Source organism: Tursiops truncatus, chromosome 1 (genome assembly GCF_011762595.2).
Source record: "Tursiops truncatus isolate mTurTru1 chromosome 1, mTurTru1.mat.Y, whole genome shotgun sequence".
Taxonomy (NCBI): domain Eukaryota; kingdom Metazoa; phylum Chordata; class Mammalia; order Artiodactyla; family Delphinidae; genus Tursiops; species Tursiops truncatus.
Genome location: NC_047034.1, coordinates 116,364,988 through 116,381,734, shown reverse-complemented (window position 1 = coordinate 116,381,734; position 16,747 = coordinate 116,364,988). Strand labels below are relative to the sequence as shown.

General features: G+C 38.5%; 1 protein-coding gene across 6 annotated transcripts in view; it reads right to left on the bottom strand.

Annotated features, from left to right (window-relative positions):
- Positions 1-391: 391 nt before the first annotated feature.
- Positions 392-16,747, bottom strand: part of USP33 (ubiquitin specific peptidase 33) — a 73,749-nt gene continuing 57,393 nt past the window's right edge. For 3 of the 6 annotated variants that reach the window (XM_019919255.2, XM_019919256.3, XM_019919258.3), the window contains exons 22-24: positions 9,991-10,093; positions 8,755-8,823; positions 7,152-8,353 (exon numbers count right to left, since the gene is read on the bottom strand). In XM_019919255.2, the coding sequence (XP_019774814.1) occupies positions 8,196-8,353; positions 8,755-8,823; positions 9,991-10,093 (330 nt within the window). In that variant the 3' untranslated portion in view covers positions 7,152-8,195. Of the gene's footprint in view, positions 758-7,151; positions 8,354-8,754; positions 8,824-9,990; positions 10,094-16,747 lie in introns of those variants that run through there. The other 3 variants (XR_002173054.3, XR_002173053.3, XR_002173052.3) reach the window with 2 other exon arrangements.

Genomic DNA, 16,747 nt, shown 5'->3' with positions numbered 1-16,747 from the left:
CCAAGTTTGTTTCAGTAACAAGAGTGTAGACCAATCAAGTAAGAACTTTGTCAGGAAGTATGATACTGGCACAAAAATAAATATAGATCACAAATATAGAAATATTGATCAATGGAACAGGATAGAAAGCCCAGAAATAAACCCATGCACCTACGAGTAATTAATCTATGCTAAAGGAGGCAAGACTATACAATGGAGGAAAGACAGTCTCTTCAATAAATGTTGCTGGGAAAACTGGACAGCTACATGTAAAAAAATGAAATTAGAACGTTCTTTAACACCATACACAAAAGTAAACTCAAAATGGATTAAAGATCTAAATGTAAGACTGTATACTATAAAACTCTCAGAGGAAAACATAGGCAGAACACTTTTTTTAAAAAATAAATTTATTTATTTATTTTTGGCTGCATTGGGTCTTCGTTGCTGTGTGACGGCTTTCTCTAGTTGTGGCGAGCAGGGGCTACTCTTCGTTGCGGTGCATGGGCTACTCACTGCGGTGGCTTCTCTTGTTGCGGAGCATGGGCTCTAGGCATGCAGGCCTCAGTAGTTGTGGCTCGCGGGCTCTAGAGCGCAGGCTCAGTAGTTGTGGCACACAGGCTTAGTTGCTCCGTGGCATGTGGGATCTTCCCAGACCAGGGCTCAAACCCATGTCCCCTGCACTGGCAGGCAGATTCTTATCCACTGTGCCACCAGGGAAGTCCCAGGCAGAACACTCTTTGACATAAATCTCACGAATATCTTTTCAATCCGTCACCTAGAGTAATGGAAATAAAAACAAAAATAAACAAATAGGACCTACTTAAACTCAAAAGCTTTTGCACAGCAAAGGAAACCATAAACAAAAAGAAAAGACAACCCACGGAATGGGAGAAAATATTTGCAAACAACCTGACTGACAAGGGATTAATCTCCAAAATTTACAAACAGCTCATGCAGCTCAATATCAAAAAAGCAAACAACCCAATAAAAAAATGGGCAGAAGACCTAAAAAGACATGTCTCCGAAGAAGACATACAGATGACCGAGAGGCACATGAAAAGATGCTCAACATCGCTAATTATTTAGAGCAATGCAAATCAAAACTATGAGATACCACCTCACACCACTCAGAACGGCTATCATCAAAAAGTCTACAACAGGGCTTCCTTGGTGGTGCAGTGGTTAAGAATCCGCCTGCCAATGCAGGGGACACGGGTTTGAGCCCTGGTCTGGGAAGATCCCACATGCCTCGGAGCAACTAAGCCCGTATGCCACAACTACTGAGCCTGCGCTCTAGAGCCCGCGAGCCACAACTACTGAGCCTGTGTGCCACAACTACTGAAGCCCGCATGCCTAGAGCCCGTGCTTTGCAACAAGGGGAGCCACCGCAATGAGAAGCCTGCACACCACAACGAAGAGTGGCCCCCACTTGCTGCAACTAGAGAAAAGCCCACGCGCAGCAACAAAGACCCAATGCAGCCAAAAATAAAATAAAAATCTACAAAAATAAATGCTGGAGAGGGTGTGAAGAAAAGGCAGCTCTCCTATACCGTTGGAGGGAATGTACACTGGTACAGCCACTATGGAGAACAGTATGGAAGTTCCTTCAAAAACTAAAAACAGCTACCGTATGATCCAGAAGTCCCGCTCCTGGGCATATATCTGGAGAAAAACATTGTTCGAAAGGATACATGCACCCCAGTGTTCATTGCAGTGCTGTTTACAATAGCCAAGACATAGAAGCAGCCTAAATGTCCATCAATATGTGAATGGATAAAGAAATTCCAATATACAATGGAATATTACTCAGCCATTAAAAAGAATGAAATAATGCCATTTGCAGCAACATGGATGGACCTGGAGATTATCATACTAAGTGAAGTTAAGTCAGACAAAGACATATATCATGTATCACTTATATGCAGAATCTTAAAAAAATGATACAAATGAACTTATTTACAAAACAGAAAGAAACCCACAGACTTAGAGAACGAGCTTATGGTTACCAGGGGGGAAGGGTGGAGGGAGGGAAAATTAGGAGTTTAACATATGCACACTACTATATATAAAATAGGTAACCAACAGGTAACCAACTGTATAACACAGGGAACTATACTCAATTATTTTGTAATAACCTATAAGGGAAAAGAATCTGAAAAAAATAGATATATCGATATATGTATGTATAACTGAATCACTTTGCTGTACACTTGAAACTAACACAACATTGTAAATCAACTATACCTCAATAAAAAAATATATATGGTGTGGCAAATTGGTCTAGGAAATACTAACTTCCCTCATCTTCTCCCTCCCAATAAGGGAAAATTTAGCAAGAGTGAAGGCAGGGGAAGGTGCAAGTGAAAAGGGGAAGTTTGAGAAAGTCTATGGTGTGGATACTTAAATTTGTTTGTTTTGTTTTTGGCCATGATGTGGTGCATGTGGCATCTTGGTCCCCGACCAGGGATCAAACCCGTGCCCCCTGCAGTGAAAGCGCTGAGTCCTAACCACTGGACCGTCAGGGAAGTCCCGATACTTAATTTTAAAATGTACTGAGGTGTATTACAATGGATTACCACTTCAGCCATAAAAAAGAATGAAATGTTGCCATTTGCAGCAACATGGATGGACTTGGAGGGTATTAGGCTAAGTGAAATAAGTTAGACAGAAAAATACAAATACTGTACGATATCACTTATGTGTGGAATCTAAAAAATACAACAAACTAATGAATATAACAAAAGAGAAGCAGCCTCACAGATAAAGAGAACTAGTGGTTACCAGTGGGTAGAGGGAAGTGGGGGCGATATAAGGGTCAGGGATTAAGAGGTGCAAATTATTAGGTATAAAATAAGCTACAAGGATATATTGTACAACATGGCGAATATAGCCAATATTTTGTAATAACTATAAATGGAGTATAACCTTTAAGAATTGTGAATCACTATATTGTACACCTGTAACTTACATAATGTTGTACCTCAACTATACTTCAATTAAAAATTTTTTTAATTAAAAAACAATGTACTGAGGGAAGTGAAAGGGCATGAAAAGTACCCTGAATGAATAAATTCATGGGTGAAGACAGGAAGTCAGAGAAGGAAACAGAAGGGCTTCTCCTTTCTCTAATGCAGAAAGATGCCAAATATTAAGAGGTGGCAACAGAAGACAAAGAAGCTTATGCCTCCTCAATCTTAACAAAAGAGGGGTAAGATTATTTACTGCAACCAAGAGAAAGGCAAGGTTTGGAAGAGCTGGTGTGGTAGTATGTTATCCTGACGAATTGACAAAGGATCACTAAAGATGTCACTAAACTCTGGGAACTAAATTGATGCAAAAATAAGTATCTTATGATTACCATGTAAAGGTATATAGATATTGTTAGTCTTCCCATCTTCACTTTTTAAGTTCAGTGATTCTAAATGGTTCTGAAATTCTATGCCTTCTTAAACTACATTTTAAAACTGCAAGCAGTTTAATAATAGTTCAGGATATATGAGTATCGGAGTATATACTTCTTAATTAACCCGAATCCATAATCTTGCAATGCAAAATCATAACCTTTCTGAACAATGGAGTCATTGTCAGGATCAAGGGAGATTAAATTTTTTAAACTTGGAAGGTAGGGTTGGTAACAACTGCTTTTTGACCCCAACTTTTTTTTTTTTTTTGGCCTCACGGTACGTGGGATCTTAGTTCCCTGACCAGGGATTGAACCTATGCCCCCTGCACTGGAAGTGCAGTCCTAAATAACCACTGGACTGCCAGGAAATGCCCTTTTTATTTTGAAAAATTTCAAACCTATTGGAAGTTCCAAGAATAGGGTGAACCCCTATATTCGGCAATTATTTTTTTACTTAACCTTTTTAAAAATCAAAGTACAGTTGATGTATAACATTATAAGTTACAGGTGTACAATATAGTGATTCACAATTTTTAAAGGTTGTACTCCATTTATAGTTATTTTTAACATATTAACTATATTCCCTGTGCTGTACAGTATACTCTCGTAGCTTATTTTATACCTAATAGTCTGCATCTCTTAATCCCCTCCCCCTGTATTGCCCCTCACCCCTTCCCTCTACCCACTTGTAACCGCTAGTTTGTTCTCTGTATCTGAGTCGGCTTCTCTTTTGTTATATTCCCTAGTTTGTTGTATTTTTTAGATTCCACATATAAGTGATATCATACAGTATTTGTCTTTCTCTTTCTTATTTCACTTAGCCTAATACCCTCCAAGTCCATCCATGTTGCTGCAAATGACAACATTTCATTCTTTTTATGGCTGAGTGTATATATATATATATATACATTTCACATCTTGTTTATCCATTCATCTGCAGATGGACACTTGTTTATCCATTCATCTGCAGATGGACACTTAGGTTGATTCCATGTCTTGGCAATTATAAATAATGCTGTTATGAACATTGGGGTGTATGTATCTTTTTGAATTCGTGTTTTTATATTTTTTGGATATACACCCAGGAATGGAACTGCTGGGTCATATAGTAGTTCTATTTTCAGTTTTTTGAGAAACCTCCATACTGTTTTCCACAGTGGCTGCACCAATTTACATTCCCACCAAGAGTGTACAAGGGTTCCCTTTTCTCCACATCCTGGCCAACATTTGTTATTTGTGTTCTTTTTAATGATAGCCATTGTGACAGGTGTGAGGTGACATGTCATTGTGGTTTTGATTTGATTCACCAATTATTTACACTTGCCACCTCTTTGCACTCTCTCTCCCTGCTTTATCTCTCACATATGTTTATTTCATATAGCATGACTTTAACCCTAAAAACTTGACCATGTATTTCCTACCAAGGTCATTCCCTCACATTACTACAGTAGTTATCACACTCAAGAAATTTAACATTGATACATTACTATTATGTAATATATACTCCCTATCCAAATTTCCCCAACTGTCCCAGTATCACTCCTTATAAATTATTACCTCCAATCCAGGATCACACATTACATTTTGTTGTCATGTTCTCTTAAACTTCATCAGTCTTTTTTTGTCTTTCATAACACTAATTTTTTTAAGAGTCCAGGAAAGCTGTTCTGTATAATGTGCCTTTTTTAAACAATTATCACAATTCCCTCCCGCCTCATGATTAGATTCAGATTAAATATTTTTGGCAGCCCTCTTACAAAGATGTGTCCTTAAAAGTTACACATTTTGAAAAGGAGAAAGAGAATAAGGGACTACATCATCAAGTGCCAAATTATGTTAAGTATAATATATGTAACAATACACATAACTATCATAATCTTATGATCAAGTATGGCATACACACAGATTTTCAGACCAGTCTTCAAGAAAGCACTCATTACCCAGATGAGAGGAGAGTGCTTGGCTGATAGCATCTTGCTATTAGTCCCTGCAGTGTCAATATGAGGTCACTCTCTTTTCCAGGTAGCCACTAGTCAGTGACAGTACAAGAGCCTACCCATTTCTGCCCAATGCAAGACTTCTCTAATGGACAACCTTAGCTCCAGATCTTTCCACGGAGCTGGCAGAAACTCTGTCAGGTCAGCATTATGTTCTGATAACTCCTGCTTCCTCCCGTTTTCTTTCACTGATGTTACTTCCCAAGAATCATTTGTACTTCTAACTCCATCTCAGTGTCTACGTCCCGGAAAACCCAACCTGAAACATTCTCGTTTAAGAGATGAAAAAAACTGGAGATAGAGAACTCTAAGTTCTGTTCCAACTCATAGCTGGAAGATGACTTATCTACTAGGATTTGAACAGAAGCAAACTGACTCCAGAGTCCAAAAACTAATCACCTTCGTGTTATAAATCAATGTAGTATTCTTAAAATATTGTAGGCTCTCACTATCCCTTAACTGCAATTTTCCTATTTCTCAGCTTAAGTATTTCCAAGAAAATCATCCTCAGATAAACCATATCTTTTATTTGACACCTGTTAACACATACGCCAACTTTCAGCTGAGAGTCTATGGGACTGCTAATAATCCTTTACGTACTATTTTGTTATGTATTTTGATGATTATAATGTAAAAAAAATTATATAAACCTTTAGAGACCAGTATTCTTTTTTTTTTTTTGGCTGCCCTGCACGGCATGCGGAACTTCCCCAACCAGGGATCGAACCCATGCCCCAGTAGGAGCACGGAGTCAAGCACTGGACCACCAGCGAAGTCCAAGACCAGTATTCTTTACCATATTATATATCCCAATGACAGATGCTATTAATGAATCTAATAGTAATACTATAATCTGTTTTAAAATAATTCAGTGGGAGAAAATATGGTGAATAAGAACAGTGGTATAAAGTTGCAATGACTTTAGTTGGAGTCCCATATCTGCTACTTCTTTGCTGTACGACTTTGGGCAAACCACCTGACCTAAGTCATAGGGTTGTAATTGGGATTAAATATAAGTAATGCGGGACTTCCCTGGCGGTGCAGTGGTTAAGAATCTGCCTGCCAACGCAGGGGACACGGGTTCAAGCCCTGGTCCGGGAAGATCCCACATGCGGCAGAGCAACTAAGCCCGTGCGCCACAACTACAGAACCTGTGCACTAGAGCCCGCGAGCCACAACTATTGAGCCCGTGTGCCACAACTACTGAAGCCCGCATGCCTAGAGCCTGTGCTCCACAACAAAGAGAAGCCACTGCAATCAGAAACCTGCACACTGCAACAAAGAGTAGCCCCCACTCACCGCAACTAGAGAAAGCCTGCGCACAGCAACAAAGACCCAGCATAGCCTAAACTAACTAAATAAATTTATTAATATATATATATATAAGTAATGCCCTTAGTTGAGTGGCTGAAACATCATAAATATGTAATAAATGGCAAGCACTATTAAAAATGAATCTTTTTTGATTATCTCCTAAATGCCAGGCATTACACTGATCTCTGGTGATAGAAGACAGATCAGTTATATCATTCAATCCTTGAAGAGGATTATAGCATAATCACGAGAAAGAAGAAAACTAAAAACTATTTTTTTAAAATTCAAATAGATTCTAATGGCTGATTATTTCGTTTCACTAAATACCCAAACTTTAAATACTATACCAAATGACTTCTTATTTTGCATACTTCTGATTAAGAAATAACAAGACACTAACATTAACAAACTGTATACCCTTCACCCTTAATATCTATCAAATAAATACATCCAAGTTCTACATTTTTAAATCATTTTTATTGAACTAATTTTAATAACACTGTTTTAGCTGGTGGCGGCTGCCCCAAACCAAAACAAAGCCATTGTGAATGCTATTCAACATTCTCAAAGTAATCCAGTTTGTTTTTGTACTTGGAATATAGTTAAACTTTTGACATCACATAATCAAGCAAATAGCAGTGCATATTATATTATTCAAAAAGACTTTATGCATTTCATTTAAAAAATCATTTTGCAAGAGGCTTCAGCTTTATCAACAATCTCATTGACACATTCTGTACTCCATGCTCTCAAAATAAAAAGTGCCCTAAAACTAACCCTAAGTTTTTTACTGATATTAATGAATACTATTCAGGGTTATAGGAACTGAAATTTAACATTTTACAGTGTAAGAGGCAATAAATTACTAATATCTGTTGACACAAATTCCACTCAGACTAAATACACCATTGATACACTCAAAAAGACATTTTGTAAATATTAATATGCTAGTTTATACGCTGCAGTGCAAAAGGCGTGACACCCTAACAGTTTCCTGAGCTTTAGGAGATTAACAACATTTTTCTGACTACTACTCTCCATTTAAAATAGGCTCTTTATTATATGAAGCCATGTCAAAACTATACAATTAAATTAGGTTTTGGGGGAACTGAAAAGATTGGTCAGAATTATGGTGGCTTAGGGTAATGGAAAAGTTTTCAAAGCAAAAGTATTTACAAAGCTACAAAGGATACTATGGATTTACATGTAGTATAAAGATCAAAGATAACCTACTGATTACCAAATGATCACAATTATTCCTTCTTTTTTCAAAAATATTACACTGAAAGACTTTATGATAAGTTATCTAGCATTAAATATACCAACCTGTAGAATATTATACATTTTGACACATTCTTCCATAATGCCCAGTAAGAAGGAATGAAAGATAAAATATTAAAAATCAAGAAAATAAACATGCTTTTAGGAATGTTTTTGCATGGGAACGTGTCAGCAGAAGTGAAAATGATTTCTCATTAGAACTCTCTATATCCTCAAAATTACAAAGACCGAGTTTCTACTTCAATTTTTTCTTCTGCTTGTACTGCATCAGGATCAACATGAACAACCGGAGGTCTTAGGATAACTTCAGGCCCTCCACCATATATAGACTGTAGAAAATTCCATGTTTCTTCAGAAATCTGACCAGAATCTGCTCCTAAAATTAAGTATATAGAGAAAGAATAATATTTACAAACCTACATATTCATACTGCAAAAACTTTCATAATGTACCCCCAGCATGAATACTCTAGGAATAATTGAGAACTTTTGGAACATGAATCTTCAGACTACCGGCCCATACTGTTACAAGTTGCAACTTTATGGTCTGCCTTAAAAAGTTAGAGATCCTTTTTCCTGCCTCCTATTAACAGCCTTAAAATCTTTCTCCAGATAAAAATTAAACATTGGCAATTTTTCCACTATTTGTCCTAATTCATGTATGAATTACATCATTGAGCTGGATATAAAGGTGGTATAGATGGCTAGTGATGATATATTCTTAACAGTGTGACAAATTACTAACAAGTAAAGGCTTAATAGTATTAGTCAAACTTACCTTGCCTGAGTATCACATTGCCACATTTGGTGACTGCAATTTTCGTGTTATCAATAGGACCTGGAGGATCTAAGTCAAAAGGAAAAACAAATAATCAAAATGTATAAATGTACCAAAGAACTGCATATTTCTATGCCTGAATTAATGAAGGATATAACTGTACAATCAGATTATTTTTTAGTCAGATTATTACAGTCAGTTCTTAACTGTCTTCTTCTGAGCTTCTTCCTTTTTGGGTCTTAATTCCCCTAAAATGGAACCAGGAAAGAAGCTGAGAGAAGTTCTCTCACTACCATCCAAAATTTAATAAAAATGATTTCTTAAGTATCCATTTGGGGATTACAGGTTAAAATGCACTTTTAATGCTACAAAAGAACAATTCTTTGTAATTTAAAAAGAAATGCAATTCTTGGTTTTAGACCGCCATTAAACTAAAAATAAAAGCATGATAAAATGAAATGTTAAAATGCATCCTTTTTTTTTTTTTTTTTTTAAAGCTGCGCCCTGTGGCTTACAGGATCTTAGTTCCCCGACCAGGGACTGAACCGAGGCCCTCAGCAGTGAAAGTGTGGAATCCTAACCACTGGACTGCCAGCGAATTCCCAAAGGGCATCCTTTTTTTAATTTAAGGAAAGAAACCTTGTTTTCCCCCTGGATACAAAAGTACAGTGCATGTTCATTATCAAAAACTGTTTAAAAAAACAAAAAGGCACAAGAAGGAAAAAGATACTGTTATCCTACTACAGAAAGACAGGCAAACTGTTCTAGTACCTTTGAGGTCTTTCTGCCTTTGCATATGTTTGCCTTTTTCTCTTTTAAAACAAAAGGTTCCAACTATGCATACTGCATTATAACCTTTTTCATATATCAAGAACATCTTATTTTTAAATTTTAAACACTGTTACACAAATAATTTTTAAAGTCCACATAGTATCCCATTGTAATGGATAAACTACGGTTTAACCAATCTTATTGTTGGAAGGGTATTTTTTTTAAATTTTTCAATGTTAAGATCACAGACTAATTTTTATTCAGTTCCTTTATATCTGCTATGAATACGCTATAATCCATGAAAGTTTTTAAAAAATTAAAAATAACCAACATATGAACTAGAATGTACGTTTTTTTCTCTCTTGTTCAGTAGTGTAATCCCAAGTGCATGTAGATATTCAAAAAACATTTGTTAAATAAACAAAAAAATCTGCAAAGAATTTCGTCTTTCAGTTAAACACTTACCTCCATCCTTACCCTTCACAAAACTTTCCCATTCTCTAAACCACTGCATACTGATGCAATAAAAAGTAGCTGGAGAATCCTCCTCTTGGAATGCTCTGTTGAGCTATAGAGGGAAAAAAATTAGTCATCTAAAATCTAGAACTTGCTTTGTAGCAGAACAATACAACCATTCTACTTCAGCATCTGATAAGGCCAATTCCTCACACACAAAGAATGTGACTTACATTGATGCTAAGTTAACTTAATACTAGGATACATGGTAACACCTAATAACATTCTAGGTTATATCTCAAAGTTTATCAAGTATACACAAAAGGGGCATAATGACTGGATAAGTGAAAATGGTCAAGATAAAGTCTTCAAGGCAATAAATACTCCACATATTTATTAAAAATCTGATGTGTAAAACTTATTTAAACATACCATACCCACTGTCTACATCTTACTTCCATTCACTTAAGATACTGGTAGACATGTTGCTATTACAAACAGAATGTTGAAACGAAAAGTTCTGTACGTGTTATTTCATAGACAATAAACATATATATAGGACTTCCCTGGTGGCGCAGTGGTTAAGAATCCGCCTGCCAATGCAGGGGACACGGGTTCGATCCATGGTCAGGGAGGATCCCACATGCCACGGAGCAGCTCAGCCCGTGCGCCCCAACTACTAAGCCTGTGCTCTAGAGCCCGTGAGCCACAACTACTGAAGCCCGTGAGCCACAACTACTGAAGCCCGCGAGCCACAACTACTGAAGCCCGCGTGCCTAGAGCCCATACTTCGCAACAAGAGAAGCCACTACAGTGAAGAATGGCTCCCGCTTGCCACAAATAGAGAAAGCCCAGGCACAGCAACGAAGACCCAATGCAGCCAAAGATAAATAAATAAATATTTTAAACAACAACATATATATATATATAGGATAAATTCTCAAAAGTGGTGGGACAGTCCTTGAAGACGTTCCACTTCCTCTTCTAGTCCCAAGGCCCAAGAAATGGGTATATGACTCAAACTAGGCAAAACTACTAGAAATGGAAATCTTCAGAGGAGTAACCTAATGATTGGAACGGAGTCATTCCAATGTCAATTTTGTTAGCTATACAGGAATAACTTGGTTCCTGAATTTCTGGAGGTCTGGTTATTCAAATCTTCTTTTCAATAAATTTCTTTTTTTGCTTAAGTTAGCCAATCTGACTTCTACGACTTTCAATTAAAAAACCGAATTGGGGAGTTCCCCAGTGGTCTAGTGGTTAGGATTCCGGGCTTTCACTGCCCTGGCCCGGCTTCAATCCCTGGTCAGGGAACTGAGATCCCGCAAGCCACGCAGCTCAGCCAAAACAAAACAAACAAAAAACCAAAAAAAAAAAAAAAAAAAAAACCAACAAAACAAGACGAAACCAAAAACCAAACTGACAGAAAAACTGGCATAGAAAGAGGGGAACAGGGGCTTCCCTGGTGGCGCAGTGGTTAAGAATCCGCCTGCCAATGCAGGAGACACGGGTTCGAGCCCTGGTCCGGGAAGATCCCACATGCCACGGAGCAACTAAGCCCGTGCACCACAACTACTTAAGCCCGTGTGCCTAGAGCCTGTGCTCCGCAACAAGAGAAGCCACCGCAATGAGAAGACTGTGCACCGCGACAAAGAGTAGCCCCCGCTCGCCGCAACTAGAGAAAAGCCCGTGCAGCGACGAAGACCCAACGCAGCCAAAAATAAAATAAATTAAATAAATAAATTTTTAAAAAAAAGAGAGGAACAGAAACAGAGCCTGAGGAAAATGAAGGGTATTTGAAAATTATCTAATTGTAATAGTGTGAAAAGACAGTGAGACTCCTGCAGATATCTCATGCTGGGTAACTAAATGCCCGCGGTACATACTACCTATGGACAAAAACAGTGAAGTTCAGCTCATTTCTCCCCTATGATCAAATCTAATCCAAACCCTGCCACTGTCCCCAGAGATCCTTATAATAATAGCTCAGAAGTACCTCTATGTTCTGGCCCCATGATTTGACTTCATCTTCTAGTACTTTCCTCCTCATTTATTCACTTGTGGTCACACAAACCTCTCTGTTACTCCCAAAATCAAGCAGATACATTCCTGTCTCTCAAAGCCTTTGCATGGGCATCCCTTCTTTTTACAGATATTTGAATATCTCCCTCACCTCCTTCAAGTCTTTGCTTAAATGTCACCTTTTCAATGAGGCCGATCTTTTTTTTTTTTTTTTTTTGTGGTACGCGGGCCTCTCACCGTTGCGGCCTCTCCCGTTGCGGAGCACAGGCTCCGGACGCGCAGGCTCAGCGGCCATGGCTCACGGGCCCAGCCACTCCGCGGCATGTGGCATCTTCCCGGACCGGGACACAAAGACGTGTCCCCTGCATCGGCAGGCGGACTCTCAACCACTGCGCCACCAGGGAAGCCCAATGAGGCCGATCTTGATCACACTGTTTATAACTGCACCTGACTCCTCCCCTCATCACTATACTCCTGATCCTCTTATCCTGTTAGATATCTTCCTTCACCATAGAACTCATTACCTTTTGATATATAATGTATTTGTTATTTATTAAATGTAAGCTCTTTGAGAGCAAGGATCCTTCTGGGACACAAGGTAGCTGCTTCCACAGAACAATGAAAGACAATGAATAATGTTGTGATTGCCTCTGATGAAATCAAGGCATGTTTGTCTCCAGGTAAAGAATTAAAGTTTGGACTTTCTGTGATGTACAACTTATCCTTAGAGAACTAAGATTTCTGAAATGTAATGTTAGACTGATTCTGTCAGATGAATCCGTTTCATTCACAGCATTACCAGGTTTGGACACTTTCAGGACTTTCTCTCTGGCATTAGGACATTTCTTCCTTATGTGTCTAGGTGGGGGCTTTTGAAAATTGAGTTAAGTATAATCACCCCAGTTATTTAAAGGCATCTGTTTCTCTCTAGTTCTCAGAAATTAAACTGTTGCTCTCAAAGGAGTTCCACCTCTCTACTCTCTTCTAAAATACCTATTAGAAAAACATTGGATTCTGTATCTACCCAATGTGTCAAAACTTTTGTTTTCCACCTGTTTATCCTTGTGCTTCATTTTAGGAGAAATCCTTCACTAGATCTTTCAGTACACTAATATGCTCTCCAGCAGTATTTATTCTGCCATTCAGTCAACCCATCTATTGAGTTTTGTTTTGTTTTTAGGATACAATATCCTTATGCATCTCTCTGAGAATCAATCATTTATTTTAAGGCATAACTTAGGAAGACACAATTCTTTCTAGGTATTACAAGCTAGCTAAGGTTAACGCCTTCTTTAACCAACCCAAGGGTCCACATTCACTGCTCAATCCAAGCAGACACCTTCGTGCTTGCTGCTTAGTACAATGCAGGGGGCAGAGTGCTGAAATCACTATTAGTATCTGCCGCTTCCAAGCTGAAAGCCTGTGTGGTCATTTCCCATGACATTGGTCTGCTTCTTCAAACTGATCCTATCTGCTTTCTCAATTTTTCAGAAACTCCACGTAATTTCCAGTCTAGCAAGGGCACCTATTTTCGTACTCTAGTGTTCTGTTTTGTTTTTTTTAATTTTTTTTGTGGCATGCGGGATCCCAGTTCCCTGACTAGAGATGGAACCCAGGCTGCCTGCATTGGGAGCTCAGTCTTAACCACTGGACCGCCACGTAAGTCCTGTTATTTTTTTATACTAAGACATTGCTTTTTTTCAAAGGGGTGGTGGTAGAATAAGACAAAAAAAAAAAACCCTAGTGTTATGGAATAATTATAAACTTGCATTTTATAAAACAGCTTCATTAAAGTATAATCCACAGTGTTAGTGTAAAGTTCAATGGTTTTCAGTAAGTTTATAATTGTGCAGCTACCAACACAATCCAGTTTAAAACACTTCTGACACTCCCAAAACTCCCCTGTGCCAGTTTACAATCACTTCCTCTCAGCCCCAGGAAACTACTGACCTACTTTGTGTTTGTTTTTTTTTTAATTAATTAATTTATTTGGTTGCACTGGGTCTTCATTGTGGTTCAAGGGCTCCTTAGCTGCAGCTCGCAGGCTCCTTAGTTGTGGCAGGTGAACTCTTAGCTCCGGCATGCACGTGGGATCTAGTTCCCTGACCAGGGATCAAACCCAGGCCCCCTGCATCAGGAGCACAGAGTCTTACCAATGTGCCACCAGGGAAGTCCCTATCTTTTTCTTAGATATTTCATATAAGTGGAATTAGACATTACATAGTCGTTTTTGTCTTGTTCCTTTCACTTGGCATAATGTTCCTAAGATTCATCATATTGCTGCATGCATCAGTAGTTCTACCTTTTTTATGCTTAGTAGTATACCACAGCCTTTTTATCCATTTGCCACCTGATAGACATCAATTTCCAGTTTGGGGCAATTATGAGCAATTCTGCTCATGAACATTTGTGTACAGGTTTTTGCAGACGTAAGTGTTCATTCTCTGGAGTAAATACCTAGGAGTGAGATTGCTGAGTCATGTGCTAAGTGTTTGTTTAACCTATAAGAAATTGTCAAACTGGTTGTCATCCGGCATGTGACACCACATGCCCACCAACAGTGTTTATATGAGAATTCTAGTTGCTCTACATTTTTTTTTTTTTTTTTTGAGGTACGCGGGCCTCTCACTGTTGTGGCCTCTCCCGCTGCGGAGCGCAGGCTCCGGACGTGCAGGCCCAGCGGCCATGGCTCACGGGCCCAGCCACTCCGCTGCATGTGGGATCTTCCCGGACCAGGGCACGAACCCGCGTCCCCTGCATCGGCAGGCGGACTCTCAACCACTGCGCCACCAGGGAAGCCCAACATTTTTGTCAGAACTTGATATTATCCACTTCTTTATTTTAGCCATTCTAAGAAGTATGTAATGGTATCTCACTGTGGCTTTAATTTGCACTTTACTGATGACTGCTGAGAGTGTGTACCTTTTCATGTGCTTATCACTCATATCTTAAGGATAATGTATATTAAAATATTTTCTTATTTTTAAATTGGAATATCTATCTTCTTGAGTTGTATGAATTCTTTATATAATCTTATATAATCTGGATATATATACAAGCCCCTTGATGATAAATGATTTACAAATGCTTAGAACTGGATTTGGGCCTACCTTCCTCACCTATAGTGTTTCTTCCAGTATCACCGTTGTTGGTCTTACTGAATGTCTCATTTCCTGAGATGATATCCCATATCACCTCTGATTATGTAACTAATTTTACACAAAATAAATGAAGCAATGGGCTCACATCCATAGAATTCACTGACTTTACCATATGGCATCACCTAAAAGTTGCTGGCCTAGTGAATACTGTTTTTGTGCCCGGGTGGCAAAACACCGTGGGGTTGGTACTATCCTATGGGATGTAGTATATGCCTCAAACTAGAAACAACCCTATGGTGCTGTTTTTCCCACAACCAGAAAACATGAGAGTAGGTACCAGGTAAAGGAAGTAGGAGAGTTTATCTATTACTACCTACTGACACAAAAGCTTTTTTGCTTCTAATTATCACAACTTTGGCCTCTACTAGTTTAGAGGTATTAGGTTCCAAAGGGACACAACAATGATTTTACTGGACTGGAAGATAAGACACTCCTCTGGCCATTTTGGGTTCCTCATGTCACTGAACCAAGAGACAAAGTGGGTAGGGCTATATAAAAAGTAGAATAAAATGACTACTACACAACAGAAACAAGGGGAACTATGTCTGAAAATCAGGTTATACCCACTGTATTAGTTTCAGAGGGGGGCTATAGCAAATCACCACAAACTTGGCGGCTGAAACCAGATTATTTTTTCTCTCAAAGTTCTGGAGGTCAGAAGTCCAAACCAAGGTGTAGGCATGACCATGCTTCTTGTGGAGAAGGGGAGATTTGGTTCCTTGCCTCTTCAACCTTCTGCTTTGTGAGTGTATACTCCAGTCTCTGTCTTCTGTCTTCATATGGCTTTCACCTCTTCTCTCTGTGTATCTCTCCTCTGTGCATCTCTTTATAAGGGCACTTATCATTAGACTTAGGGTCCATGCAGATAATCCAGGTTGATCTTGTCTCAAGATCCTTACTTATATATAAAAAGACCCTTTTCATAAAGTCAATTCACAGGGATTAGGACACGGAAACACCTTTTTGGGGGGCCAGCATTCAATCCACTACAAGCACCATTCAGTATTTCCATATCCACAGATTAAAAGCTCATAGCCAACTAGAGAAATCTAACACAGGCAAGACTACAAAGAGCTCAGACTCTTCAGGAACGAAGGTCTGGGTTACTTCATCAGGTAAATAACCAGCTGAAGTGCTGGATGAGAAAACAGAGAATATGGAATGGGTAGTTATAAGCTGTAGACACATACTTCTTCCTTCCCCCATGCACTGGGTTGGCCAAAAAGTTCATTCGATTTTAAGTAGAACTAAAAGACACCTTTTTCATTTTCACCAAGAATTTTATTGAACAATGTATTCACTAACCCCATGAACTTTTTGGCCAACCCAATACATATTTGTAAATATTTCTAAATTTGTGAAAAATTACCAATTTATATTTCCTTTCATTCCTCTATTTCATATAAGGTATGCTGTTGGTGGTTAATCTTATCGTTTATTCTTTAGCTTGCAGAATATAAAAGGGAGATTATGACTAAACTGACTGAACTAAACATGAATGATCATCATCCAGAAATGGATACACTGACTGATGGGACTTTGGGTTTTCCAAGTTTAGGGAAAGGATAAATGCTGCATCTAGT